The sequence below is a fragment of the Excalfactoria chinensis genome, chromosome 5 (assembly GCF_039878825.1).
Source record: "Excalfactoria chinensis isolate bCotChi1 chromosome 5, bCotChi1.hap2, whole genome shotgun sequence".
Classification (NCBI taxonomy): Eukaryota; Metazoa; Chordata; class Aves; order Galliformes; family Phasianidae; genus Excalfactoria; species Excalfactoria chinensis.
The window spans coordinates 22,458,723-22,486,662 of NC_092829.1; the positions used below are offsets into that span (position 1 = coordinate 22,458,723).

General features: G+C 42.4%; 2 protein-coding genes across 15 annotated transcripts in view; one reads left to right on the forward strand and one right to left on the reverse strand.

Annotated features, from left to right (window-relative positions):
• The window catches only part of RALGAPA1 (Ral GTPase activating protein catalytic subunit alpha 1), a 109,556-nt gene extending 85,842 nt beyond the window's left edge, over positions 1–23,714 (forward strand). For 6 of the 14 annotated variants that reach the window (XM_072338968.1, XM_072338969.1, XM_072338977.1 and 3 more), the window contains 3 exons: positions 14,065–14,189; positions 20,779–20,893; positions 22,406–23,714. In XM_072338968.1, the coding sequence (XP_072195069.1) occupies positions 14,065–14,189; positions 20,779–20,893; positions 22,406–22,508 (343 nt within the window). In that variant the 3' untranslated portion in view covers positions 22,509–23,714. Of the gene's footprint in view, positions 1–14,064; positions 14,190–14,813; positions 14,845–20,520; positions 20,922–22,405 lie in introns of those variants that run through there. The other 8 variants (XM_072338970.1, XM_072338979.1, XM_072338981.1 and 5 more) reach the window with 6 other exon arrangements.
• A 923-nt stretch (positions 23,715–24,637) lies between these two features.
• Positions 24,638–26,554, reverse strand: INSM2 (INSM transcriptional repressor 2). The gene has a single exon (XM_072338694.1). The coding sequence runs from the start codon at positions 26,552–26,554 to the stop codon at positions 25,232–25,234; it is 1,323 nt and encodes a 440-aa protein (XP_072194795.1). The 3' UTR covers positions 24,638–25,231.
• Positions 26,555–27,940: the final 1,386 nt, after the last annotated feature.

Here is a 27,940-nt window from a genome sequence, read left to right on the forward strand (position 1 = left end):
TGGTGAATACCTAATGAAAAAAGCAAAACAAGCTGTCCATAAGTAAATGCTGTGCTTAAGAATGTTCATATTCATGATTAGTGCTGTAGTGCATTACACTGAAAATTGTTGCAGTTTGAATATCTCCCTTAAAGGAATTGCATATGTAATGGCAATGTAACAAGAACTATACAAAGTAACTTTTGTATGGGTAATAAAATCACGTTGAAGTTTTCCCCATCAAGAATGGACCAAATGAAAAACCAGTGAAGATTCCAAAGCATAAGTTATTTATGTTCATTAAGTATTGTTAGAATCCTATCATAGGAGTACCTTACCTGACTATATATCTAATGTTGCACAGTAAATGAGGCAAGTATTGATTGACATATGCTGCTTAAATCGATCACCTTGACAGCCAGAATTACAGTAATCTGTCAGTGTTAATGACTGTCTTTCAAGCTTTGATACCTCTCCTTCGCTCGTCTTGTCTTGCCTCTCTTCTATTTGAAGTGCATTTTCTTGCAGCCTCTGGTTTTGTCAGGGTAGGTACTTTTGTAGTGTTTTTTGTCCCCTGAGTCCAATTTATTGGCTTGATCGTGCAATTAGACTTAAAATGCAACACCAGGGAGCAAAAGTGTTCCGAGTAACAATTGGACCTCGGGGGTAGTGCAAGCCTGTTCTCAGCTGTCATTTATTAGTTACCTGTTGAAAGAGTAAGACTGTTTTGCTATGAATAATTCCAAAGCATCACTTTAAATGCCTTTATTTTAGCCACTAGAGACAACTGATTGAACCAACATTTGTGATAGGTTTTTAAACTCTTGCCTTAGTTTTTGTCACGTAGACACTTCAAATAACTACTGGAGTGATACTTGCAGATGTGTGTACAAAGCTGCTGTTTCTACTGCATTTTCAGGTAGACACACATCATTTCAGTTGGTTTTCTTCATTGCTCCTTTTCCTTCTGAATAATGCATTTCTAATACTAGAAGGAAATTGAGATCGAAAGCTTGAGAGCACTACTTCTGTGTTGCCGTGTAGTGTATTTTCATGCATAGACTCCATGACTTTTTTTTCTACTTTTTGGTGTTGTTGTTTTTGCAAAACATGCGATGCTTTTCTTTAACAGCAGTTCTGGATTTGTATATGTTAAGGTAAACATATTTTCTTTAGTAATTTTACTGCTTCTGCTCCCACGGAACCTGCCATCTCTACTCCAGTAGTAATTCTGTCTCTTCCTCTTCTTATGGGCTGTTAGCAGAACCTGGCTAGGATATTAGCAATGCCTGTTGAAGAGCTATAACTCAAGGTATCATAATTTGGTTTTGAATTAGTAGCATCCTTATTATTTATTCTTCCCAAATGAATGCATGAGACTCTCTTGAAAGCAGTAAAATAGCAAAATATAAAATAATACAAAACTGATTCATTCCACTAACACAGTGTTCTGCTAATAATTGTAAAGAGTGTTCTGTTGATGGAGACAGTTTGAGCGGGATTTGGATATTTTTGTATTGTTCAGGGGGAAAAAAAAATAGGGTTTTTTACATCAACATTCTTTCATTAATTGAATTTAGCCATCTGAAGGGGCTGGGGAGATATAACTGTTTTGTTACTTTAAAAAAAAGGGGGGCTTGATTTTTGTATAAAATGTATGTAGGCTTATTTGGGAGGCATTATGATTTAGAATAAAAGGATGTCAGTGGGCTACCATGAAAGGCAGTAAAGTGCTTTCGCAGCCTGCTAGAACTTCTGTACTTAGAACTATGAGTACAGATGGCTTGAGGGAGGGAAGTTCTTTGTTACTGTGTCTTTTTAAGGTAGGAAATTTGGGGTATATTATAAATTGAAAATTAGTAGAACAATCACTCTATTGTCATAAAATGCATTTTAAAGGTCTGCATATCCTTCTTTGAAAATAAAACAAACAAAACAAAAAACAGAAAAAAGAAGGCTTATATTCCTTAAACTGGAATAGAAAAGATAAAGTAGTTCAATCAGATGCGGAGTAATTGCTTTGTACATAACACAAAATGGCAGGGTTTTTTGTTAATACCTACTTAACCTTATTAATAAATTAAACATTTTGGATAACAAAAGCCTATTGTTAAAATGTTAAGACTCTTGCCCTCTTAAGGTGTTAAAATTCATACAGATTCCTTCGATAGCTTTCAGATGTCTGAGAATAAAAAGAGGGAAGATGAAACATTTTATTTCTGATATTTCTAGAATTTAAAATAAAGAATTAAAAAAACAAAACAACAACAACAAAACACTTTAAATTCTGTTTTTATTTTCCTAAGGAGTGCATTGTTTGTTGATGTAATCCTTTTATGGTAATAAATCCAACCCTAATAGCAGAAATTGCTTGAAAGTTTTGTATGTTAAAACTGAGAGCTTGATCTATATAAGAGTAAGTATGTAGCATTGCATGTGGTTGATTCTCTTGTTTTAATTGGTGGGAAATGTGGAAGATTATTGGTAACAAGCAAAGGTGACAAATGCTAGTGTCTGTGAGATAAAATGTTTTAGGGTGAGCTGAAAAAGATAGTGACAAACTGTTCCAACATCAGTCTATATATGATAATCAAGACAGTTGGGACATAGCTGTAGTGCCAACAGAGGGATTAGATGATGATATGTACCAAACAAAAAACAAGGAGATAATAGAAACAAACTCATTGGCTGTCTTTGTTCTCAAAAAGTCTCCAACAAGTCTGTTGTCTTTTATTGAGTAAAGCTTTTTATATAATACCTTTAAATATGTGAAAATGTATAGCTGGAATATACTCCATGTAACCATATTCACTAACTAAAGCAGTCAAAATTAAGAAAAAAAAACAAACAAACAAGCAAAAAAAAAAAACAAAAAACAAAAAAAAACACACAATGTAATAAACCAGCATAAAGCAAGGATTAAAAGTTAGTATTACAGTAATTGGAATTACCATATGGTATTCCAAAGAACATGAGTCCTAATCATGGCCTGGCCAATCAAAGTAATCACAATATACTTTCTAGACATTAGAAAAAATAGTGCAATTGCTGATTAGCTGCACCTGAATAGATCTTTTGGTCACAAGTGTATCTATTTCCTTCAGAATGCTTCTCATTTTAAACATAGAAGAATGAAGGGTATTAGAAAATCTTTTAATTTCTGCTTGCCGAACCATAGTTACCACCCATCTGTTCATGCCAATTGTGGGAAAAGGTCAGTTTTCAGCAAAGCCATGTATTTCACAGAAGGTATGTGAACTGAAATTTCACAGGGGACATGATGGTTCCTGATTCTTAGCGATAAACCTTTGGGGCCAGCAGGGTTGGCATATGGTTCAGCATGATATGAAGGCTTGGGTTCCCTGGCTTCACTTCTTTGGCGTTGAACTGATAAAACCTGGCTCTTAAGTATTGTTTCGCTGGACACCAATCATGGGCAGCAGGAACTGCCCATTTAACTCTCTGTGGGAAGGAAGCCCAGACTGCATTCACAATAGTACCATTGTAGTGTTGCAAACTGCTCTCAACAGCTTGACAGCACTAGGGAGGAGGGAGAAGGGGCTGATCTACTAATTGCTATTCAAAATAAAGGAAGAGGGAAGTAACTGAAAATTCTTTTTTGTTTTCATCATTTGAATGAAAGATGCCTTTGACAGACTTCTAGTTCTAAAAATTGCAGAAGACTTTGCTGCCATCCAAAGAGACTTACAAGTAGGTTATCTTGTATCTTCACTGCAGCAGCCCAGGGTAAAGATAAAACATTCTCTAGGTAGTTGTAATGATCATTTAAGTGTAGATTGGAATTAGAGACGAAATTTCTCATTTGAGAGTTGTCTCTGTGTACTGTGGAATTGCAAATTAATGTCTTCATCTGTAGTCTTTTTACTGGGCAATATTTAATATTATTTTATATCTTTAGTTTTTGCAGTTTTTGGCAAGGTCTTTATGAAAGACATTTTCATAACTGTTTCTCTCATCAATGAATACATCTATGTATGCAGAGAGTACTTAAGATAGAAATTTAAACTTTTGAGTGTATGAGAACAGTGGACTTCAGCATTCATGCAAGTGCTTGAAGCAGAGCCAGTTTTGCTTTTTATATTTACATGCATGAACCTAGATTTAAACCAATGCAATGCTGAGTGTCAGAATAGGAATAGCCCCTCTCCCCAGATCTGGAGTCAGTGCATGTGGTAGCACTTTCCTTTGCCCTGTATATTATTTGTAGGCTGAAGCAATGGTTGAAATGACTGAACATCTCTCCCTGGCACGTTTGGGGCAACATTCTTAATAAACTTTGGCCCTTTGGCTGGTCATGTCGTTGCTTCTCCTGCCACTCATCTGTGTCACAGCAGTGCCACTTTGGAAGCACTTTGTGAGCCACTCTGTCTGCCTCAGGGAGCCTGCTTCCAAAGGAGTCCTGAAGCTGGGTAACTGTGATGGTCTGTGAAATAATTAACACAACACACCGTCAAGTTTCATTGATTCTTGTCTGGACAATGTTAGTAAGACAAATCCTCCTTGGAAGGTGAAGTGGAAATTCTGCCTACATGAGAGCTGCAGCACTGCACCTTCACTGTTTTATTTTCACCCCCATAGGCTGTTACCACAATATAGGCTACTAGGGATGTTTGTAAATGCTGTGATTAGTCTTCTGACTACATCACAAGTAAATTTAATGAGTAATCTGCTACAGTCTTGAGGTATTTTTCCTTCTGATACTGTTAGTCATTTGATCATACTGTTGTTCATGCTGAATTGCAGTTCAGGGTTTGTAAATTTTGTACAAAATAAATGGTAGCAAAACTGAGACTTTCTTCTATATGTTTGTGTTAATCTGCTGCTGCTATATTTCAAACAGATAATTCATTGAATGCCCATTCTTCCTCTTACTTCAGAGAAGATTATATTTAAGTCAAGATTAATGGATAGATTCTGATGTTAAAACCCAGTCTCTGAGCCTGACGTTCCCTAGAGGCATATAGTGCATTAGTTTAAGCCAATATGCTGCTTATCATAGATGCTATGACACTGTCTTGAATGACAGTTTACTGTACTTTGTTACTGCTTACTCTGGTAATAAAATCACTATATTGTGTTCTTGATAATTACAATATTAAATAGAAACTTAATTTGATTACTGCGCATTTAGATACAGATAGTTCTTAAGTAATTGCCCGCTGTAAAATTCCTGATATTCATTTTTCCTCTCATGAGGTGTGTTCTGTCAAAATTTAATACTTAGTTCAGTCACCTTAGCTGAAAAAGTGTTGAAAAAAAGACCACAGTGTGATTTTCAGTAAAAGGATGAACCTTTTATCTTTGCTTTTTTTCACTGGAACGTTGTTGTTTTAAGATCATTCCTTAAGATGCTTTTGTTTGCCAAAGTCCTTAGAGTAAAATAACTATAAGGCTATACAGAGTAGAATAATTCAATAAATATTATTAATTCTGAATTTTTCATCTTACCTTGGAAATTGCTCGAAATCTGAGCATCAGTGGTGTCATTTTTTATTTGCATGAGCAGTTGATTGGAATTAGAATCATTCAGTTTAATAAGTGTAATCTCAAAATATTTTGATGCAATTGTCTTAAAATGATAACTTTTTACATAGCTGTTTTTTATATAGTTTGATTCAAGAGAATATTTATACCGAATGCAAAATTTATGTTAAGTCCATTACACTTGCCGTTTAATTCTACGCATCTTTATGTGCCTTTTCCAAAGGAGCTTGGTACAAAGTGGTTACATTTTTCATTTCATAATTGAGTGTTTTAAGTGGTTAAGCAGGGTCCAAATTTTATCTAATTCCAGTTTGTGTTAATGGTGCTACACTCACACTGCTTTAGCACCTGTTATGGATTTTGAGTCATCTGGCAGCCCGTGGGACTTAGATAAAGAAGTACCAGGTGTCCTGCCTGTCTCTTAATTGAGACGCAATGTAAACAATATAGACTTGGCAATATGGTTACAGGAATGGATTAAAGCCTCGCTTTGTCTGCTCTGATGAATCACAGCTTTTTCTTCACAGAAGATGTTATAACCACTGAAGAATTTAGTTAGCTTTAAGATCTGATGGAACAAGATAAAAAAAAATAAACAATACGTCAAAAATGTTCCTAGAAAGACAGTACTGGGTTTTCTAATGAAAATGTAAGCATCAATCACAATTTCTTGCAGTAATTTAGCAATTTTGCAAGTGCTTACATGGTAAAAATAAAGAATCTGATATAAATCTAGATAAAGTCAATGCCTTTCAATCTATAATGTGGTGGTAAACTAGGCAGAAAGCAGTACACTGACTCAGAAGCAGTCAGTGGCTGTGACTTTGCCCGGCCTGTGCTTGCCCTATTCATCATTTAACTATAGTATATCTATACTGGAATTAATCACTTTTAACTGTAAAATTAGTACTTTTTTAAAAAGCTTCTAAATGGGAAAAAAAAACAACAACAAAAACAACAACAAAAGTTATAATTTAGCCCCAAATTTTCAATTCATTAAAGTATGTTGAACTTTTTAGTAGCATAATAAATAACATGTAATTTTAATTATGTTCATATAAAGAATGATGTAAGTATATGCATTAAAAACAATTTTCAAAATCTGGAATGATGAGATTAATTTGTATGGATTTATCTATTATTCATTTCTGTATTTTCATCATGAAGGCATATACCTCAGAAATTGCATCACAGAACCCTTTGGCAGTTACAGTTTTTGTTGAAAAAGATTTTCATTAAGGATTAAGATACTGCATTTTATGTTTACTTAAATTCTGTCGTCTGTTTGTTACTTACTTTTAATATTGATTTAGTTTATTAACAAGATATCTACTTTACTTAGTAGCTTGTCATATGAACACATTGCTTCTTAAAATCAGTGGGTTTGGATAATCAGCACTGAGTCCCTTCCACAGTTTAAGGATATCTTCATGAAAGGCAACTTAGAACTTTGCTTTAAAAATACTACAGTGGGTCCTCTGAGTTTTATTTTCCGTTTTATGAGTAAGGAAATAGATTGTTATGTTTTACAAAAGCGCTGTCACTAATGCAGAGAATATGATTTCTCTGGGGGAAAAAATCACCCTAGAAAACTGTAAAATTATTCACCTTTTCAGTAGTGTCGAGCACTGTCTTTTTTTTTTTTTTCCTTCCCTTTAACCTGAAAATCTTGCATTGGATATGAGAGGCATAAACTGAATTCTGCTTTATAAATCATCAGTGATGTGGATAAACTCCAATTGCGTATGCAGACACTGCTTTCATTTACAGCATATCTGTGTAAACAGATGCACAGAGCAAAATATTTATGTGCCAATTTTCAATATTGGTAGTATTTAAGAAACAGAAAAGAACCCAGGCTGACTATGAGAAATAAGTTGACTTGAGTTAATAGAAGTTACAGTTGGGAAAAAGAATCTTTCTGTACCATGCAAAATAGATGCAGGAATCACTGAAATGCATTAAGTAGGTGCTACTTCTACAGTCACTTTTCAAAGTAGAACAGAACTTTAACTGTTCTTCTCAGTGTGGCCAGTTGATACTGATCATCCACCTACATACAAAATGCAGCTGGTTGCAGGGCTTCCAACACCGGATCAATAGCATCCCAACTTACATCCTTAATTCTAAGAGCCAACAAAGCGTACAAATTGTTGTGACTCGGTATGAGTTCATCTGATTTGACAACCACCAAACGATCTCTTCCTTTCAGAGCGAGATTTCCCAGAAAAAACAACAACACAAAAACACTTCCATTTCTGCAAGTATGATGGTTGGGTTTTGTCAAATTCTGCTAAGGTTTTAACCTTAGGTTTTTACCAATTTGTACTTGTGTGATATTGTACTGTATCATTTTCTGGAGTCAGAAAATGTAATTTACAAGGAAAAATCTGCCAAATAAAATGGCTGCTTTCTTCATTATAAATATATCAGATTGTAGCAATTAATTCTTCAGAGTTCAAACACCTTTTCAGACCCAGGTATCTAGAAGGTTAAAATCCTACCAATGTCTACCATTTATTGTCCCTCACTATTTTCTCTCTCTTTTGTATATATATTTTCCCCCTTGGTCTTTAATATTGTGGGAGCTTTTTTGATTGTTGACAATATTGCATCATTATTTTTCCTTGCAAAGAAGTGTGTTTCTAAATTTGGTGAGGGGGTAGGTATAAACAAAAAGGTGCCATCTTACATAGCTTTTCTTAAAACATCATTAATCTCTTTTATACATTGTGCATGCAATCAAAAAGAAGCGGCCTCTTATAGGTGTCCATTGAGCCTACAAACAACTATCTCTGGGTGGAAGATTTTCATTTTCCTGTTAAAAATGGAGCAGTGCTTTGGTTACTGCTTGTCTAAATTGTTTTTCAAATGCCTGGCTTTTACTCTTCACAATCATATCAATATATATTGACTTCTTAGATGATTTTGCTAACAATTGAAACTGCCAGGGATGCAGCTGTACATGTATTTCTAACAATAGTTTGTAATTTAACCTGAAAAGGTCCATCATGCTATTTAGAAGTGCATTCTCTGGCTTTTGTTCTAAAAGGTATTTCTAGGCGATCATCAAAAGATTCTCTTTTTCCTAGCAATGGAATCAAAGGCTCTCAGATCTACATACCGTCAGTGTTGTGATCACATGTACACTGTGACACCAATATGCTTTTTTATTGTCATATGCTAAATGGTTGTGCACATATATGTATATCAGAAGGGAAGATTTATTAATATAACTTTCTTGATATTGTGATTTTTATTGTTTGTCTGAATAAGAGACAGAGATAGGAAAAAAAAAATACATTTTCTTGTGCCTCTTGCTCATGCTGCTGTCTACCTGTTGAGCAGAGGTAGGTGTTTCTTTACTCATCTTACTTGTAAGGCAGCAGTACATAGAGTTTTGAAAGTATGCTTACTGGGTTGGTTTCCACACAAATACAACAGGAGGTAACTCAGTACTTACATCAGTCATCTAGGAAATAAGAGAGTGGTTTCCAATTTTGAGGCAGCACCTACTGCCTCTTACAAGAATGTCGTTCCAGCCATCGGAACTGAGGACATTTTGTAATAGGAGTGCTTGGTACACTGCTGAAATTGCTCTTTGCTTCAAAAAAGGTCCTCATCATCACAGGGAGAGTACGTGCTCATCTGTACAAAGCAGTGGTTATGGTACTTTAGTGAGAGAAGAGACTTCCTGGGTTATGGCCCCTGCTCAGGAAGTCTTTGGCCGACACTAGAATTTTTTTCTCCAGCCCCTTTGTAGATGTAGCACATAGATGCTCCTGTAAGAACTGTGAAGAGCCATATTCTTAATTAAAGTCTTGAGAATTTTAGTCCATGTTGAAACTACTTTGTATTTTCTCAGCTTCAGGTTAAATGAAATTTTAGGACTGATAGTCCCTTAATGATTATAATGCACTAATCATAAATCCCTTCTTCTTTAATTGTTAAATACTAGATAGGTTACTTGCAATACATACTATTCAATTCTAAAGCTTACAGGCTGACTTTTTACTGAGTTTAGAGAGATGCGAATATAAATGGGGGGGGGGGGGGGGGAAGTGTAGTTTGAATGTGATGATAAACCTATGGAAATGATTATGAATAGATGATTATTAATCTAAGATCTAATAAGATCTAGAAAATTGGAGACAGTAGATGGGACTGGGCAGTGGAAAGTAGAGCTTATGGAGATTGCATGGTTAGAGTTGCAAGAAAGAAAAATTTGAGACAAATGCTTAGAGATGTAGGTAATTAGGAAATAGATATCCTCATCAAATGGAAGGATGACAAAACTGTGAATAAAAAAATGGATCTGTGAAGGAACTGTTTTGAATATGAAGGAAGGAGATGAGGGTGGTGGATGAAGATGCATAGCTGCAGACAGTGTATAAACATGACCATAGACCACAGTCTCGTTATACTTACATACGTATACGTTATACATTGCACAGACTAGGCAAATGCTGTTTGTGTCCTCAAAGTTAAAAAGCTAAGTATAAAAATGAAGGCACAAAATGAGGGAAGATACAAAACACAAGGATATGTGAAACAGTAGTGAGAAGTATGAATGGCTGTGTGACTTGCATGCCAACAGATTACATAAGCCTTCCAAGATGTCATCTTAGTAGTTTTGATTAAGTTGATCAAATAATTATTGACTGTAAAGTTAAAATAAGTAACCTGCATTTATGTGAGGAAATAGCACATTGAAAGTGATACCTGAAGAGAATGCCCTGTCAGTGCCCTGTGGCTCTTGGCAGCCTGGTATAGTGGTTGGCAACCCTGCACATAGCAGGGGGATTGAAACTAGGTATCATTGTGGTCCTTTTCAACCCAGGCTGTTTTATTATTCAAAGTGGGATGTCCTGAAAGCGGGTTCTGCAGTTCTGAGTATACAAAAATTCACATAAATTGTAATGCAGATGAAATGTTAGTTGCAGTGACTGCAACCTGATTGACCTGTAAGGGCACAATTTCTGGATTGTTTGTTGTTGTTATATTGATTGTATATTTCAGGACTACAACTTCTGAAAAAGTATAATGAAATCATTTAGTCAGATCTTTGGATGTTTTATTGTGCTTTTTGTGTTAAGTTATATATCTGCCAGTTTTTAGCCAACAGATTTGAGTGTCTGTATAGTTAATGTATATCTTGTTCTTTATCTGCTCTCTTTTTTGCCAGTTAGCTTCTTCAGAAGCAGAAAGGTTATGGCACAGTTAGTTTGTGTTTAGTCACAAACTGATTCTTTCTCTGCTGGTTTATCTGTGTGTCCATCCCATTCCATCTTAATTGGGATGCCAGTGGCAACATCCACTCACAGCAAGAATGTAGCTTGCATTTCCACTGTTATTACTAGCCATTGAGTTTGTGTGTGCCACTCAATTTATAGGTGCTAATAACTCTTCCCTAGAGAGCAGCATTTTAAAGAAAGAAATGTCTAGCCTAATAGAAGTAATGCAGAAATTAACCTCCATGGGATTATGGTCACTCTCTGCAGATAAGTAGCATTCAAGTGAAGTGTAGAACTGGATTATCTCAGTCACACACACACATAAAAATAATGTTTTAAAATACTAGAATATTCTTGAAGTTGTTGCAAGTAGAAGATGTAAGTGTCCAAACCTCAGCTACTCATTTTCTAACAGAGGAGCTGTTCTGTTTTGTTTTGTTCTGTAATGATTGTATCATTTCTTAGTGCAGGTTTCGGAATTAGCTTTCGCATCAGATTTGTGGGTTGGTTTTTTTTAGCAGAATTCTGGTTTTGACACAGTGCAGATAGTTTTGAGGATTGCTAAGACGAGAGGCAACCTGGCCAGCTGAATTACCTTTCTCTGGGTGTGCTAAGTGTGCATTTGAATTAGTCTTTTAGAACTGATATAAGCGTGTCCTCTCCACTGAGTAACAAAAACATCATTATCCTCCCCAGTCAGCATCTGTGTCAAGACTTCTTTATTTGGTTAGGACATGTGTACAAAGACTGAAGAATGAGAAAGTCCTCGTTGCATTCAAAGTGGTAACTTTCCTTCATTTCAGCCTTATTTGTGTATAAGCTTTGGGTATAATAGGGTAACCTGAAAGATTTTCTTCAGAGACCTCTGAAAGTAGTGCATTTGAAAAGGAGGTAGGTGTCTCCACCCTACTTTACCATGAAACATTTTACCCATTCAAGCAGACTTTTAAAAACAGCTTGTTTTGATAGCAGCCTGTTCTCCTGTGGGCCTTCAGCCTTTGCTTCCTGGCAGCACCTTTGGTGCGAAAAGAGAGTGATCAATTGGGAGACTATCAGTGCCAGCATGCATAGAGTGATAAGTTAACACACCACTGGGAATTTCTAGAGCCCACCAAGATACTTCACTTCTAATGTGCTAACAAGCTCATTTTTCTACCTCTTGCCTCTTCAGTTATTTTTTTTTCTCAGAAGAGCTTAGAAGTTGAGTGCATCAGGCATAATGAAAAGCTCTGTAGGAGGGAGAAGCAATAACCCCATTTTTCCCTTTTCAGCCAAATAGAAAATTAGTTTCTGGTAATACACAAAGGCCAGTATATTTTGTGCAAGGGGCACTGCTGTGAATCAAAGGACTCTATTAACTGCAGAAAATTCAGCAGCTGTGAATCTCCCCCAATGAAAAAAAGTGCTTTTCAACAAGTTGTGAGATACGTAGTATTATTTAGACTTCAACCATCAGTTTCATCCTCTACCACTTATACGTAGCCTCTTAAAAAATGTGCTATATTACTCTTCTCTCTTAAGGCTCGACACTGTGTTTATCCCCCAACCTAAGGCTCTTTACAGTAGGAGATTTTTGTATTTTCTCTTGTCCCATTGCTTTTATTACAGCTTCTCCAGATTGAGAATTCTTCTGGGTTTCAGCTCTGTCTGGATCCAGAAGACAAAAATTGGAACACAAATTTTAAAGGTGAAATTGTTTTGCGGTTTCACTGTGTAACCAAGTTGTGGTCTAAGGAAACAGCACTAAGGTGATCATATTCAGTAGGAAGTTGTTTTCAGATAATACATTCTCTCTGCATTCCTACATATTAGATGTACTGCAAGATATATGGTAAATATTGTACATAGGAAAAGTTCTGTAATAGCTGAGCTCTAGTTTTCATAGCTAAAATGAAGGGTATTGTTTCCAGTGGTAATATAGGGCTGAGAATTTTATCATGATAACTGAAACAGTTATTTAAAATGTTAGCACTTGTTACTAAAAGCTTCAGTCACTTCTAATGCGGTTTAATTTACTAAAATATGTGTGCAGGATACAGAGATTAATATTATCTGCATTTCACAAACAAAATTGAATCAAAACGGAGGTTTCCTAACTCCCTCTTCTGCTCCAAAAGAGCAGCAAACCTGAAGTCAGAACTCACAACCTTTGCAAAATATTCTGAGTACATTCCTCCACAGAATGCTGATTCGGATTTTATTGTGCGTATTTTTTGGTTGGTTTATTTGGTTTCAGGGCTGGGAAATTGAGGTTTTTTTGGGAGAGGTTTTCTAGGCAACATGTATGTATGTACACGATTTTACTATCGACAGAGAAAATACAGAAACAAAATATGCACAATCATAGATGTAAGGAAAAAAATTTGATCGTGTTGTGGTTATGTAAGGTAACTTGGGAAATTCTCCCTCATTCAGCATATTGAGTGCAGCTGGAGGACTTTGAAAGTTGTCAGAGAAAAGGTTAACTGATTTCTCAGTTCGGGAACTGTACGACATGAAGTCAGCATGGTAGTTTTTCTTGATAATTGTATGTTGCTGCCTGCTGCTCTACATTTTGACAGCCATTTCCATAGTTGCTTTCATGAACAGCAGAAATATTCTCTCTTTTTCTCGCTCTCCCTGTGCTAACAGCACAATCAGGCCTGCTGGAACAAGCAGCCTGGAGAGGGTTCTTCAAAAGCAGCAACACTTCAAGACACTGCTCTCTTGTCAATAATATCAGAGAGGGAGAACATGGTGAAAAGGAAGAAGTACAGCATTTTGCTGTCAGTGCCCTGCCAGCACCCTGTTAGCCGGTATTTAGGGGTCTTGCAGATTCTTTACAAATACTCTTGCATGTTTTAACAGCATAATCGATGAGGTGTTTTTCCCAATACCCAAATTAAACTCGGTATTTATCTTAGCTGCGTGTGTGTTTAGGGATTATGGAAAGAGTTTGTCAAAGCAAAGTGCAAAATAAATTATTTTGTTAATGCTCATGTTACTTTTCACACTGTCTTCTTGAAAATGTAGGGTTTTTAATGTGATTGTAACCAGAGCGTAGCCAAAGCATTTTGTTTAGAGAGAACATTTAAACTGCTGTAGTTTGAAAAGATTTTCGGAAAGTATTCTATGAAGCTTGAAAGGGGGATAAAGGAACAATAAGGTTCATATTGATTATATTTGTTTTACAGTTTCTATTGTTACAGTGCTTCAGATAATCTTATTTTTAATTCCTTACATAACTATAAGTGTGTACCATCGTTGAAATACATATTTACCAATAAGAGCTCTGAATTACTAGGCACTGATATTTCACAATTACAGTACATGATATAAATTGTTCCTTAATTCTAAACTAAACCAGCTATGAGGAGAGAGCACGATACCTGCAAACAATTGTTCAGCATCACCTAGAACCTACAACTTTTGAGGATTTTGCTGCTCAGGTTTTCTGTCCAGCACCTTACCACCATTTGCCCTCAGATGCAGGTAAGAAGAACGGTCAAGAACTGTTCTTATACAATCTTACACCAAATGCAGTATCCTTACTTATAAAGAATGAACATTCAAACCTTTTCATATCATTGATGGTTTCCATTAATCTGAAACACTATATGCACCTATTAAAGAACTTGTACAAAGTTACCTTTAGCCCTTTTTCTTTTGTCTGGCATGAGCCAATGCCAGACAGTAAGACTTGGCCAGCTCTTTTAATGTAGCAAGTGTATTTTCACAGTGTATTTGATTGCATTATCTCATGTAAAATTTTGATGACTTGTCAGTGCTGATTCATGCAGGCTAGTTTAGGCCAGTGTAGGCTTCTTTAATGTCAGTACACCTTCCCTGTAAAAATGTTTTAAGCTCTCTACATTTTTAAAATGAAAAGTTCAAAACTAGAAACCTGAGAGCATTGCAATTATCTGTTTCCAGCTTGTTAGTTGTAAAGTTTTCTTAAGGTAATTTTTGTTTTCCTCTGTTTTTATAAGAGGATACTGCATTTTCAGTTACTAATAATAAAATCGGTAAGAAAATGAGTGACTCAAGGCCTTCCTGTTCTGAAATTTCCTGAACTCCTTATGATTATTTCATTTATTTTATTTCCCCTCTTTTTAGATCATTAAATATCAGTTCTGTTTATCTGAAGGTAAGACAAAGTGTCCAAAAAACCCCTTTGTTCCTATTACTTTTACTAGAGCACTAAGCTTGTAACCAAATTGTATGCAAACTTTCCTTGTTGCCCTTGTTCACACTAAAAAGAATTTCACACTGACTGAGAAATGAACACTACATCTTCTTAAAGTTTTAGTCTTTTACTAACCTCAGGTCTGCATGAAGCACTAACACTGGTTCTGGGATTAAGGTAACTAATGGTAGAGACAGTTGTTGAATGAGTAACACTTTATTGTATTGACCTTCGTTTCTCAGCATGAACAAGTAGTACTGAATGGCAGTGGTGTGTTTTGTACCCTGTACTGTCTTTCATTGATGTTGTAAGGCATTCTGCAGTGATAACATAGGAGAGAAGGAGAAGAAGAATGTGTAACACTTGAAATCCTTTGTTCAGAAACCCTTATTTAATGTCAAATAAATCAAAGTGCTACTGTGGAAAAGCTGTAAATCTAAATAAAATAAATTTTGTAAGAATTAATTAATTTGGTAAGTTATTATCTCAAAATTTGTTTCTTAATTGATAAAATATGCAGAAATCAATTTCAAAATTACAAAAGCATTCTGGTGAAGTCTGTAGAAAGAATGACTGAGAGATGTTAAGACAGTGAGATTCTTTTGTGTGTAAGTATAAACCATGAATAGAAGTTAGTTTCAGAGTATAAGTGGTAGAGCTATTCCCGTGTAAATAATCAAAACCAAAGGAAAACTAAATTAAATGGCAGTAATTTAAAACTAATCAAACTAGTTCAAAGATAGTAACATAATTTAATGTATGAAAACATTTGAATAGGAAGAATCTATTACTGGAAACTTTAAACCAATGCCCAGAGACACCAATCCCTGCCACTTTTCCTACTCAGTATGTACTCAGCACCAGACACTCCGTATAGTACATATTTTAGCGTGCCTGTATCAGTTCTGGATCAGTTCACTTTTGGAAATCTCATTCCAGGCTTAGTGGTTCTGTGTCCTTCATCTAGCTTATTCTTTCAGGGAGAAGCAAAGTCTGCATCAAACTAATACAGGACATTGCTCCACGGTGGCAATTCCTGTATTCCCTTAAGAACTGTCCGAGTCGTACTTGCTTACTCTAACTTGATCTGGAAAAAGAATTCTGAAAAAATTGATTTTTGTCTTAAGCTTTCTCTCGTAATGGTTTTCTGCAGAAAACTCATTAATAGGAATCTGTGGTGCATTTCACATCTGACTGAATGTGCGTGTTTATACTGCACAAAACACGATGTCTTGTCCTCAAGGAGATGTTCTTCTGCACCTTGTGCCATGCAGGTAGCAATCATCTCCCAAGCTTGATTAGTCTGAAAACCGCCAGTTTCCAGTTCTAATGAAGGTATACCTGTGAGCAGGGTAGGTGCAGATGATCCTCAACTTTGAAGGACCATGGTCCTAAGAAAGATTCCACCAGATTTCAACTTTCCATGGTCCCTGGATCTAGCAACTCTTGAAAGATGAGTGTGGAGTTCTGACTTGTTCCAGGACTTGCATGTAGGAGCAGCACTGGAGTCCTGCCTGGGCATCCACACACATTCATTGCCCCCAGAATGACTCAAAACTTTGCAGGCTACCTGCCAGTTGTTTTCACATCACCTGAAAATTTCTGACCAGCTTCTGAAATTATGTTGCAGTTACTCTTCAAAATTAAAAATATTTTGTCTGCTTTTTATGGAGGGGAAAAAAAAAAAAAAAAATTAAAAAAATTAAAAAAAAATCAGAAATAACCAGAAAATATTTCCACGTGTTAGGTATTACAGACTTGATTGTTTACTTTGATCATGATCTCAAAGCTTGTAGTTGTTGAATATGTTCAATTTTTATAAGATACTACATGCCTACAATTCCTTACTCTGAAACAGATACATGGAAGCGGTGAAGCTACAAAATCCCACCACCAGGCATTGTAAATTTTGTTGTGATCCTATCAGCCACTTTCAGCATGCCAAATTTTTCATTTAAATTACGCCAATAGAGAACATGCTGTTCAGTGACAGTGTGCTTTTTCAGTTTATGAAAGCTTCAGTCCTTGGCAAGAACTCTTTCCTTCCTTAGAGTGGTTACTCCTTGATAGAACGTTCTTTTGGCTGCTGCTGTCTTACCTAGATATGTAGGTTGTCTTGTCAAAATATCTGCCAAGTCCACCTCCCCATGCTTAGGGACTTGAATAGTGTAGTGCATCTATGCTTTTTCTTTTTCTTTTTTTTTTTTTTTTTTTTTTTTTTGGAGATTTACCTCTACTTAGTCACAGAATATAATTCATTTACTTCTCTACTTTTTTTCTGTCTCTAACAAACAGAGTAACTGCGAACTAATATTTCCTGCTCTACAGCTATTGAGTAAAACCAATTTCTGTGACACCAGAGTAGGCCAAGGAAACTGTCAGTGACAAGCTCAATGATACTGAAGGACTTATTGACCTCATGATGCTAAGATTCTGAGTTTTAAATTGTATTGATGATTTACTTTTGGTTCTTCTCTGAGGTACTTTTTTATTCCTCACTCTGATGCCATAAATAGGACCGCCATATAGTAAACTTCACAGAAAGGGAACCTCTCTGCCATAGTATCTTACCTGTGATGCTGGCAGAAGACCTTCTGATCTCAGCAGTTATTCCTATATTCTCATGCCAGACTTCAGCAGTTCTGCTGCCTCTCTCCCACAGTCAGTGGGGATGCTGTTTTACAGGTAGAGAGATGGGGGAATGTGGAGTCAATGGTTCTTCAGCCCTGCACAAGATCTCACATTCCAGAGCCTGCATCATCATCCACTCTGCTGTTCGTTTGCTTTGTACCTTTGAATAGAGAATTTGATAATCTTTTTTATCCTGTCTTAGCCCTTCAAAGGTGATGGTGGTGCTTTTCTCACTGCAGAGAGGTCTAACCAATGCTCTTGCTGGTGTTTGAATTTGGGATTGAAAACACGCGTAAAAGCAGGAGTGTTTTATGAATTGGGGCTGTGAAGAGTTTCTCATTATTGTTCTTCAGTCTAGACTTATTAAGATTTTTTTGTAATTCCAAGTTAGAGCAAAACCACAGAAATTAATTTGGTTTTCCAAAAATTCCACACTGGACAACTGAAGCTGAAACATTAAATGTTTCTGAAATGTTTCTGAATATCTGTTAACCACTTTGGTCATAGTAAGCTGAGGATCCTCAGCACCTTGAAGCAGTAAATTCAGTTTGGACTAGAGCAACCTGATCTAGCTTTAGATGTCCCTGTTCACCACAGGGGAGTTGGACTAGATGACCTTTAAAGGTCCCTTCCAACTCTGTGATACTCTGACTGCTGGAGTCCCAGACGAGTCAACTTGGTACAATTAATGGAGTCTACCGAAAAAAAAATGGAACATGGTTGCCTAATTTAAAAAATCCCATACATAAATGTACCAAGGGATGAAATTACAGCAGCACGTACAATTCTAGTTCTGGTATTTCCTAGCTTTTGAACATTTGACTTTACAGATTAATTGTTTTGTAACAACATTTAATGTGTAGCTCTTTCCATTCTTGTTTTTGCTTAAGGCACAGGACAAAAGAGAAACTGTGACATTGATTAACAGCCATACTGATTCATAAGCAAAACTGTACCCTCAAGATCCACCACCAATTTCTGCAAACTGGGGCAGTGCAGTGATTTGTGGTGCCAGTGAGCTCTGCCTGAACCTCTACCAATGGAAAGAGTAGAAATGTTGCCAGTGTATGTTCAAAGTATTTGCTGATAGAGAATAGGTTTCTCCAGTAAGTCAGCTTTCCAGACAGGTTCTGAAGAGTATCCTTTGCTGGACATAAGCTCTTCAACTCATGTTCCATGAACCCCTTTTGGTTGTGCATCTTTCTCATGTCTGACTCCAGCTCTCTCTCTCCTACCCAGCTTCAGGCCTCCAGGCCACTCATCATCTCTTCCTCTGCTTCTCATCTTGCTTGGCAGCTGCTTTTGCAGTCTTCCTCTCTGTACCTGCTTCTTGCTTACTTTCATCTTTTCCTAAAACTGCAGACAGATATAAAGCCTTGGCCCTAGCAAGGCTCTGCTGAGTGTAACTGATAGTCTGGACAGCTTTGGGCTGATGTTTGTGAGAGTGGCAGAGGGCACAAATTATTCGAGTGTTTTTTCTCTTCCCTGGAGGTTGGGTGAGGTGGGGCTTGAAGCATCTTAAAATCAGAATTTGCCAACATGGACAAATGGTGTTTCCCTGTGTGGTCGTTCGCAGAAATGACACTCAGAAAAACACTGATCACACAACTGATGTGATAAAGCCAGAAAGCTCAAGAAGCTACATGCCCTGCTGCACTTATGGTCTAAATTTTTCACCTCTGCAATTCAGAACTGTTGAGTGAGGAGATAAGCCATGCAAATGGGTGTGCTGTGGTGTTTCTGTATTCCTCCACCGCAGTTCCTTTCTAAGCCAGTGTGTAGTCAGGGTTCCTTTTTTAAGTTTAAAATAGCTCCATTCTGAGACAAATAAAAATCCTACTGTCTTTAGAGGGTTCTGAAAATTGCAGATGTATTGGGAAAGTGTCCCGTTTCAACTCCTCAGAATAGCTTCCACATTCACAAACAACTGAAACAGCTTCATGCTGTGATCCCACGCTATCAAACTGATATCAAGCTGATCAAATGCTTCATGCCAGTTTGGTCAGTTGTCAAGCTTAAGACACTAAAAAAAAAAACAACAAACCAACAAATTACTTTTAAACATTTTTCAAAGTCTTAAAAAAGTTAATTCATCTATTTTGTTTATTTTAATTGAATTTTCTTGTTACAGGTCGATTGAGAATAAGGCCTTCTTATTTAATCATAGTTTTATAGTTTGGATAACTAAATATTTCATTGCACAAAGATATAAAGCTTCAACATTTTACACTGAAGATTTTAAAACTGAAGGGGAAACAGAACTTCTGAATTTATATAACCACACTTAGTATCTACGTGTGTGTGTGTGTGTGTGTGTGTGTGTGCGTGTGCCTGTGTAGATATATATTCATATCTAAAATCCAATGAAACTGAGTTATGAATTGGTCTGTTGATTGCTGTCAGGCTTTAAGTATATTTTAAGTGCCATTATTCTTCACTCTTCTGGTGTGGTATGTTCAGATGTGAAAATCACTTTACATGACTTCTGTTCTTCAGCAACTCTAAGTCAGTTTCTTAAAGTTGATCCACATGTGAATGCTGTGATTTCTGATGTCTGTTACAGAAATCATAACCAAAACTTGAAGGTATGACAAGAATAACACCTTGATTGAAATAGTTGGAATTTTAAGACTTTCCTTATCCTGCCCTTAATAAAATGTTGAAGTGTGGCTTTACTCCTTGACTTGGTCTAACAGGCTCAAATCCAGTGTTTTTTCTTCTTGGTGTGATTTCAGAGTCTCGTGTTGAGATTGGCTGTAATTGTAGCATAAATAGAAAGGTGGAACAGCTGGGGAGCAGAAGCCATGTGTCAAATTGCCATTTGTTTTTCCTTCTCAGTTGTGTGTATGTGTGTGAGTATTTAACTGTTTTCACAGACTTGGAGAAAACATTGCAGACAATGCTTAGGATGTATCTCAGTTGCTGTAAATAAGGTTGCTGGATCTGGATAATGTCATAGAATTCTTTTCTTTCTCTCTCCCTTCCTTTTTTTCTTGTAATGCTTAGTTGGTAAGTATGACACCAGATTTCTGAGCTGTTGCTTCATTGCACATAACTAACTCATCACTCTCTTTAACCCGTAGCATGAGCAGCAATTGCATAATGAAACTCGAAATTCTGTTTTCTGTACTCATCTGTTAATGCCCTTCAATCTCTGCAGTTCGTGTCTCATGTCTCACACCTGTTATCTTTTATCTTTTCTCCTCCCCCTTCCTTACTTCTTTCCACTTCTCCTTCCTCATCACTTCTTCATTCTCAACAAAGAAAGAAATGCTGTGATATTTCTTCTCCTTCCAAAACCTCCACTAGAAAGCATTGGCCACATCAAGGTAAAGGGCAAAGGCTTGAAACGGAAGGTCTTTCACGCTAGCTGTGAATGGTATGCTGTGCAAAACAACAACGGTTATTTTCTGTTCTCTAACTTCCACCGTTTGAAATGCTTTAATTCCTTGTAAAATTAGAACAAGATAGAATTTCAGAAAATGAGAGCGCATGTTTCCCTGCCTGCCTTTTTTTATGAGGCGCAGTAAGTCAGGCATTATCGTGCTTTTCCAGATTGTTTGGCAATGAAGTCTCCAGCTCATGAAGAGAATTGCTGTCCCCAGCTGGGGAACAAATAGCAGCCCGTTTTCCTCCCTGTCACCTCGGTGGCTGGTGTCAGCTGGAGAAAGAGAGTGTGGGGCCTTGGTGAAACAGGCAGGTAGTGGCCAGGCCAGGGGGGCTCCAGGCACCAAACCCTTCAGGCTTATGGCAGTGCTTTAACTGTACTCTCAGACTTCCTACCTGAGCCATGATTTTATTTGACAAGAGCCTTTCCAAAGAAAAGAAAAAATCTCTTTTTAGCAGGGTTTTTTTTTTTTTTTGCACCCACTCTATACGAAATGTTAACTGAGAGAGAAATACCTTCAGTTCTGTTTATTGTATTATTATTATTTTAAAAGCATTACCGTGGTGCAGAAGGAATAGAAAGCGATATTCTTTTTGCCTTACTGAAGCCAGCAGGGGTTTCCCATTGACTTCTGCAGGACTGTGCTGCTGTCTGCAGATTATACAGCTCAGAAGTGACCAGAGGCAGTGGGGGGAGACTGGGGCCAGGCAGCTGTCGGTCTCCGCAGATGGCTGCTCAAATCAGTTTAGTTTTGTGCATGTGAGTTTGCAGCATCTCACTTCTGTACCCAGGAGGCAGAATATAACTGCCGCGTCGCACTGCCTCCTTCCCATAGTATCTATTGGCAGAGGTGAGCTGGGCTCTATGAGAAGGGCTCCTTGGGGACGTCGCTGCGGAGCAGCTCTGGGTGTGGGGATGAGCTCTGCACCGTTATCTCAAATTCATCTTGTTCCTTTTACAAAGAACGTGGGATGCGCAGTGCATCCAGCTCATACGATCTGTTCAAGCTTTGCCTTGTGGGCCCTGCAGGAATTGGAGCACTGACCGAAGTTCAGATGGGAAGAGGCGTTCTGCTCTCCCAACTCACTCCACCTTTTCAGTTGCATCCCCAGAGCTCCCTTCACACACAATGGGCTCTTACCTTCCATGCTGTCATAAAAACTTAACTCTTTGGGGTGACGGCCTGCATAATCCCTCCCCATCCCTGCAGGGAGCCAGTCAGGGGTCAGTCCCACTCCGTAGCAGTTACAGTGCCCACCTCAGTGCTGCGTCAGTGGCAGAGGACAAGGGTTTCTGTGGCCTTGCAGCCCGGTGGCCCCCGGCACCAACCTTTCTCTAGAGGTGGTGCTGAGGCAGGCACTGCGGCCACCCGCAGCTGGTGAGGGGCTGGTACACGTGGTGGGCTGCAGGCAGCGTGGGGCTCCTGCCTGCCCTCGTGTACGGATGCCCGCGCCACGGCATGGAGGCAGCACTGACAGCCTCGGTTCTTGCTGTCCTCTGCAGGCTCCTGCCCAGAGACTCAGCCGGGAGAGCCTCCAGCAGCAGCAGCAGCAGCAGCGCAGGCGGATGGAACAGACTTAGCCTCACCCATGTCTCCTCGGACTAGCAAGAGCCGCATGTCCATGAAGCTGCGGCGCTCCTCGGGCTCGGCCAACAAGTCCTGAGGGCGGGGTGCCCACAGCTTCCTGACAGCACCCAGCCCCTGCCTACCCTTCTGTGTGCTTATTTTAAACAGTGACACTGGAATTTTACTTTCATATTTTAGTGGGATTTTTTTTTTTATCAAACTCCAGGCTGTCTTTTTTATTATTATTATTTTATTATTACTACAACTTTTTCCCTTTCTTTTAATTTAGTGCAGCCTGTCCCCTGTACCAGTTGCTGCTCTGGGTGGTGGACGCACCTCCCCAGAAGTCCTTTTTAGCTCTGGGTTGATCTGAGTGACATGAGAATTGGAGACTGCCGTTTGGTTACATCGTGTTTATTGTGCCCCATTGCAGTTTGCTCTGGAACAACGAAAGGAATACGTACAATTTGAAAGACGAACGTACAGTTTTGAATTGGAGTTGCGTTTGTAAAGTCTCCATCAGATGTCACAGCGCTAACGCACAGCCTGCGCGCAGATCATTTACGTTAATGAAATGATCCAACAGCCTTTCAGGCGTCACAGAGCCCAAACAGAGCAACTTGTGCTCCTTCCTCACAGAGCGGTGTGTCATGTCATAGCCGTGCAGGTGGTGCCATCAGCTATGCCAGAAAAGATAAAAAAATCACTGTGTTGAAGTTCTCCTTCTGCTTGGCTTCCAAATATTTTTATAACGTTTGCTTTTCAAAGTGGTATCAGTAGTCAGTGCCACTGAGTTCCATGAGTTTTAGCCTTTCTCACCAGGCTGCTGGGCTGTATGTGTGTCATTGTCCCTTAAAAACAAACAGACGACAAAAAAAGCACTTTCCTGATCTAAACTCATTGCTCTGATGCTGTGTACTGCAGAAGCAAAGGGAACACGCTGCAGGATCGGACCTGCGGTGCCGCTGATTCGAGCCCCAAGAGCAGCTCCATACACGCATTCCACCCATCCAGAGATATTTTCCTACCGGAGATGAGATGCTCACATTTTGGGGCTGGCAAACAACAGAATGCTGTTAACAAAATGTAGCATGGCATCGGTACTAACTGCATGTGTAAATATATCATATGGGCAACAGTAAAAATATAAATTATGTATTGTCATTCATGTAGTATCTACAAATTTGTAATGGTTGAAGAGAAGACATGCTATTTAATAATACAATAAAATTATTCTTACCACCTTTTGTGTTTTAGTCATTCACCTAAGCCGCTAGATTTCTGCTCCAGTTTGTACAAGGTCAGCAGAGTGTGCACAGAGCGGCTGCGAGGGATATGGGGCTTCCATCCCTACTGGAATCGGCTGGCTCAGGCTGGGAGCAAGCTCCGGGGGGCACTGATGGGGATCCACCACAGGAACAAGTGAGATCCCCATCCCCAGGTGTGGGGAACACGGTGCCTGGCAGCACAAAGTGCAGCCCGGCGCTGCTGCTGACTATGGGAACAGCCAGCAATCGTGTCCGCAGGGTCCGTAGCCCTTCTCCCTTTGCTCAGACAAGCAGAGAAAGGAGGCCGATGGTTTAAAAACACACACTGACACTGAGTCCAGTGACATGAACAGGCACTTTTAGCTGAACCTCAGTTACCACCAAGGGTCTGACAGAGGCACTGTTACAATGCCCGCTGCTCCCGTGCGGGGACACGGCGTGCTACAGGTGGGGCCTCGGCAGGCGGCACAGAACAGCCCGACAGGGCTGCTGGATGCTTTCTGTTTTCCAGATCCTGGAACCCAAACACGAAAAGTCCTCAAAGCGCACATAAAATGAAGCATTATCACTTGCTCTCAGCCCTTGGGCGCGATACCTGCGAGCGCCCTGTCGTGTGCAACAACATACAGAACTAGGGAATTCACCGCTTTTAATGAAAAGATGGAAGCACCCTGCTCTTCAGCGCTCACCGAACGACCTGCTTCTCCCCCCGGAATTCAAGCAAGGCGTTCGCTTTGTTTTAGACCGTTTATTGAATTTGCTCGTCCTTACTTTTGGCCTCATCCGCGATCACATTTGGAAACAAGCAGCACCGCGTGAAAATAAATAAATAAATAAATAACCAACCGAACGAAGAAATACAGCCCGGCACGCCGGCAGCGGGCCGGAGGGCCGCGGCGCGTCGGAGCGCTGAGCAGGGCGCCGCCAAAGCACGGTGCGCGCCGCACCACGGGCGCAGCGGTCCGGTCCGGCCCGGCTCCGGGACACCGGCAGAGCGCAGAACCCGTGGCAGCCCCGGAGCCGCGCGCACCGTGCCGGAGCGCGGACACACGGAAGGAGCGGGAGATGCGTACTTAGCACGGAGAGCAACACCTCGCGTCTTAGCAAGCGGACAGCACGAAAAGGTTCCCATACGATTTGCTAGCTATTATGTGACCGGACACCGACTGAACGGGAACATTCACCTTCCTGACTATTTGGTACATAATACAGCGAACGAAACACTTCACAATAACTTCAGTGGTGAAGCTCGGGGCTAAGGCTACCGGAACAAGGTCGCTGGGTCGGGCTCCTTTCGCGCGAAAAGAAAAAAATAATTCTTCTCTTTAAGTACCGTCTGTACAGCCGCGCTCCCTCCCGGGCCGAAGGCAGCCCGGTACCGCCCCGCCCGGGGCTGCGGCCCCTCCGCCTCGCGGCCGCGCGGACACGGACCGCGACGTTCCATAGGAATTACAGCGCGGCCGGTCCCGGCCCGGGCTCGGGGCACCCGGCGGGCTAGCAGCCCGGGCGGACGGGCACCTGGAGCAGCAGGACCTGCCTGCCTTCCGCCGGGTGGCACTTGCTGGCGTGCCGCGCCAGCCCGGGCGCGCTGAAGAAGGTGGCGGGGCACTGCTTGCAGGGGAAGCCCTGCCTCTCGTCGCCCGCCGCCCCGCCGCCCTCGGGCCGCCCGGGCGGCGGCAGCAGCAGCTCGTCCCGCACGGCGTGCCACAGCCGGTGCTTGTCCCTGATGTCCGCCGAGGGGAAGCGGGCGCCGCACAGGTGGCAGCCGAAGGAGAGCTGCCCGCGCTCGGGCGGCCCGAGGGGGGCGGGCCGGGGGGCGCCGTGCGTGCCCAGGTGCTTGCGGAGGTAGGCCTGCCGCCGGAACCGCTTCTGGCAGCACGGGCACGAGAACGCCTCCGTGCCGGGGGCCGCGGCGCCGCTGTCCGCGCCGCCGAGGTGCTGACGGGGCGGCGCGGGCTGCGGGGCGGCGCGGGGCCGCCGCTCGGGGCTGTTCTCCTTGCCCGGCGGGGCGGCGGCGGCGGGGCCGTCGGCGCTGGGGCCGGGCCGCGGCTTGTGCCAGCGGCGGTGCGAGGCCAGGTTGGCGGGGCAGCTGAAGATCTTGTGGCACTCGGGGCAGCGGTACTCGACGCGCACGATGCGGGAGCAGCGGTGCTGGGCCAGCGCCAGCGGGTCGGCGTAGCGCTCCTTGCACAGCTGGCAGATGAACTCGCCCAGCGGCGTGCGGCCCCCCGGCGGCTCCGCGCCCGGCCGCCCCTCGGGGCCCTCCTCCTTGATGCGCAGCCCCAGCACGGGCGAGGTGGTCACCTCGTCGGCGAAGCTCAGCTTCCGCGTGGCCTTCGCCTTCTTGGCGGGAGCCTTGGCCCGCGACGGCCGCTTCAGCGCGGGGACGGGCGGCGGCGGCGGGGGAGCGGGCAGCGGCGTGCGGGGCGGCGGCGGCGGCAGCTTCTCGGCCGGCGGGAAGGCGGCGGCCAGCGGGAAGGACTCGGCGGAGGCGGGGGAGCTCAGGCACCGCTCGAAGAACGCCGCCCGCGGCCCCGCCGCGCCGCACGGCCCCCAGCCGCCGCACGGCCCCTCCGGATGACCGAGCCCGGCGCCCCCGCCGCCCGCGGCCCACGTCGCGGCGGCGGGCGCGGGGCGGGCGGCGGCGGCGCCCCCCTCCTCCTCGCCCTCCTCCTCCTCCTCCGCCCCCGGGCGAGCGGCGGGGCCGCCCTCGGAGGCGGCGGGCGGCGGCGGGGGCGGCGGGTCCCGCTCCCGGGGGCGCGCCCGGTAGGAGCCGCCGGGACGCCGGCTGCGCTTGACGAGGAAGCCGCGCGGCATGGCGAGGCGGGGGACGGCGGGAACGGAGCCGTCTCTGCTTTATACCCCCGGCGCCCGCTCCCGCCCGGCCGTCATCCTCCCTTCGGCGTCGGCGGCCAATGAGGAGTTGGGGCCGGCGCTGGCGGCTGCGGGGGCGGGGGCGGCCGGACCCGGCCGGGGCTCCCCGCTGTCGGGGCGGGCGCGGAGAGGGCGATGCGGCCCCTTCTGTGCCCCCCGGGGCGCGGCCGCTCTCTCCCCGCCGAAGGGGACGCGGTACGGGGCACGGCGGCGTCCCCGGGCCCGGAAGCCCGGCGGGGTCACGGCAGGAGCGCCCCTCGCTGCCCTTCGCGGGCCGTGCCGGCGGCCCTCATCCGCGGCGAGGCCGAGCCGTCCGCCCTGCCGGGTTTTCCTCCGAGAAGCTGGAGGGGCTGCAGGAACGGCTGTCGACGGGCGCCGTTCTACCGCACCTCGAGAGCGTTTCCGCAGGTCACAGTGCGGGCGTCGCGAAACGCCGCTCCTTCAGCTCCTCGGCCGCTCGGAACGCTCTGTCACCCCGGGAGCTGCTGCGGTTCGGCACCCGGCCGCGTCGCTGCCGGGCATCCTGCGGCGCGTGAGGGATGTAAGGCTGAGCCACAGAGCGACGAGTGGCTGCAGAGCCAGCCCTGCCCCGCTGCTAGCCTCGGCCACGAGTAGGTGCCGCGAGTCTGCAGCCGTGCGCGGAGCAGGAGCGGCTGCGCTCACCGAGTTGCTAACAGATACCCTTGGGAAGCACGGCTGTACGTGGGGGGAAGAACTGCTTTACCACGGTTCCCCTGAGCCGCCTCAAGTTGTCAGCACCTCACTTTTGGGTCACTTGGTTACCCGGGGTGAGCTGTAACAGTCCCGTGGGGCCTTCACAAAGCAGCACGCCATGGCCGATGCACAGGCTGGAGCCTTGCTCCGTGCCTTGCTCCGTGCCTGGAGCCCAGCCACAGCCACGGCTGTTCCACAGGGTCTACCGAGAGCATCCACTGCCTGCAGAAATGGGGCCATGGGGACGGGAGATCCAGTGCCCCTCAAGCAGGGGGTTTGCAGCAGTGGTGGCGAGGATGTGAGCCCTCGTGCAGAAAGAGAACTTTCCCCACCTGCTCCAAACACTCAGCCGCTTGTCTCTCTAAGTGCTCTGATTACATTTGCTTAGCAAACTCTTAATCATGTTTTACATTACTCTCCTATTTTCCCTCATTTTCATTGTTGCACTGAATTTTAAATTAGATTACAGTCTCTGTGGGCTCGAGATCACCCTTTGTTAGTACAAACCACTCTAATTGGGACCGATGAGCCGTGCTCAGCACAGCTGGATCCCTCCCTGACAGACGGTGCGATTTTTCCTAGTGTTTGGTTGACCTTTGTGACTGGGACTTCCCA

Bases quoted from the DNA above. Each gene is read 5' to 3' on its own strand.
- INSM2 (XM_072338694.1), bottom strand. From the start codon at position 26,554: ATGCCGCGCGGCTTCCTCGTCAAGCGCAGCCGGCGTCCCGGCGGCTCC.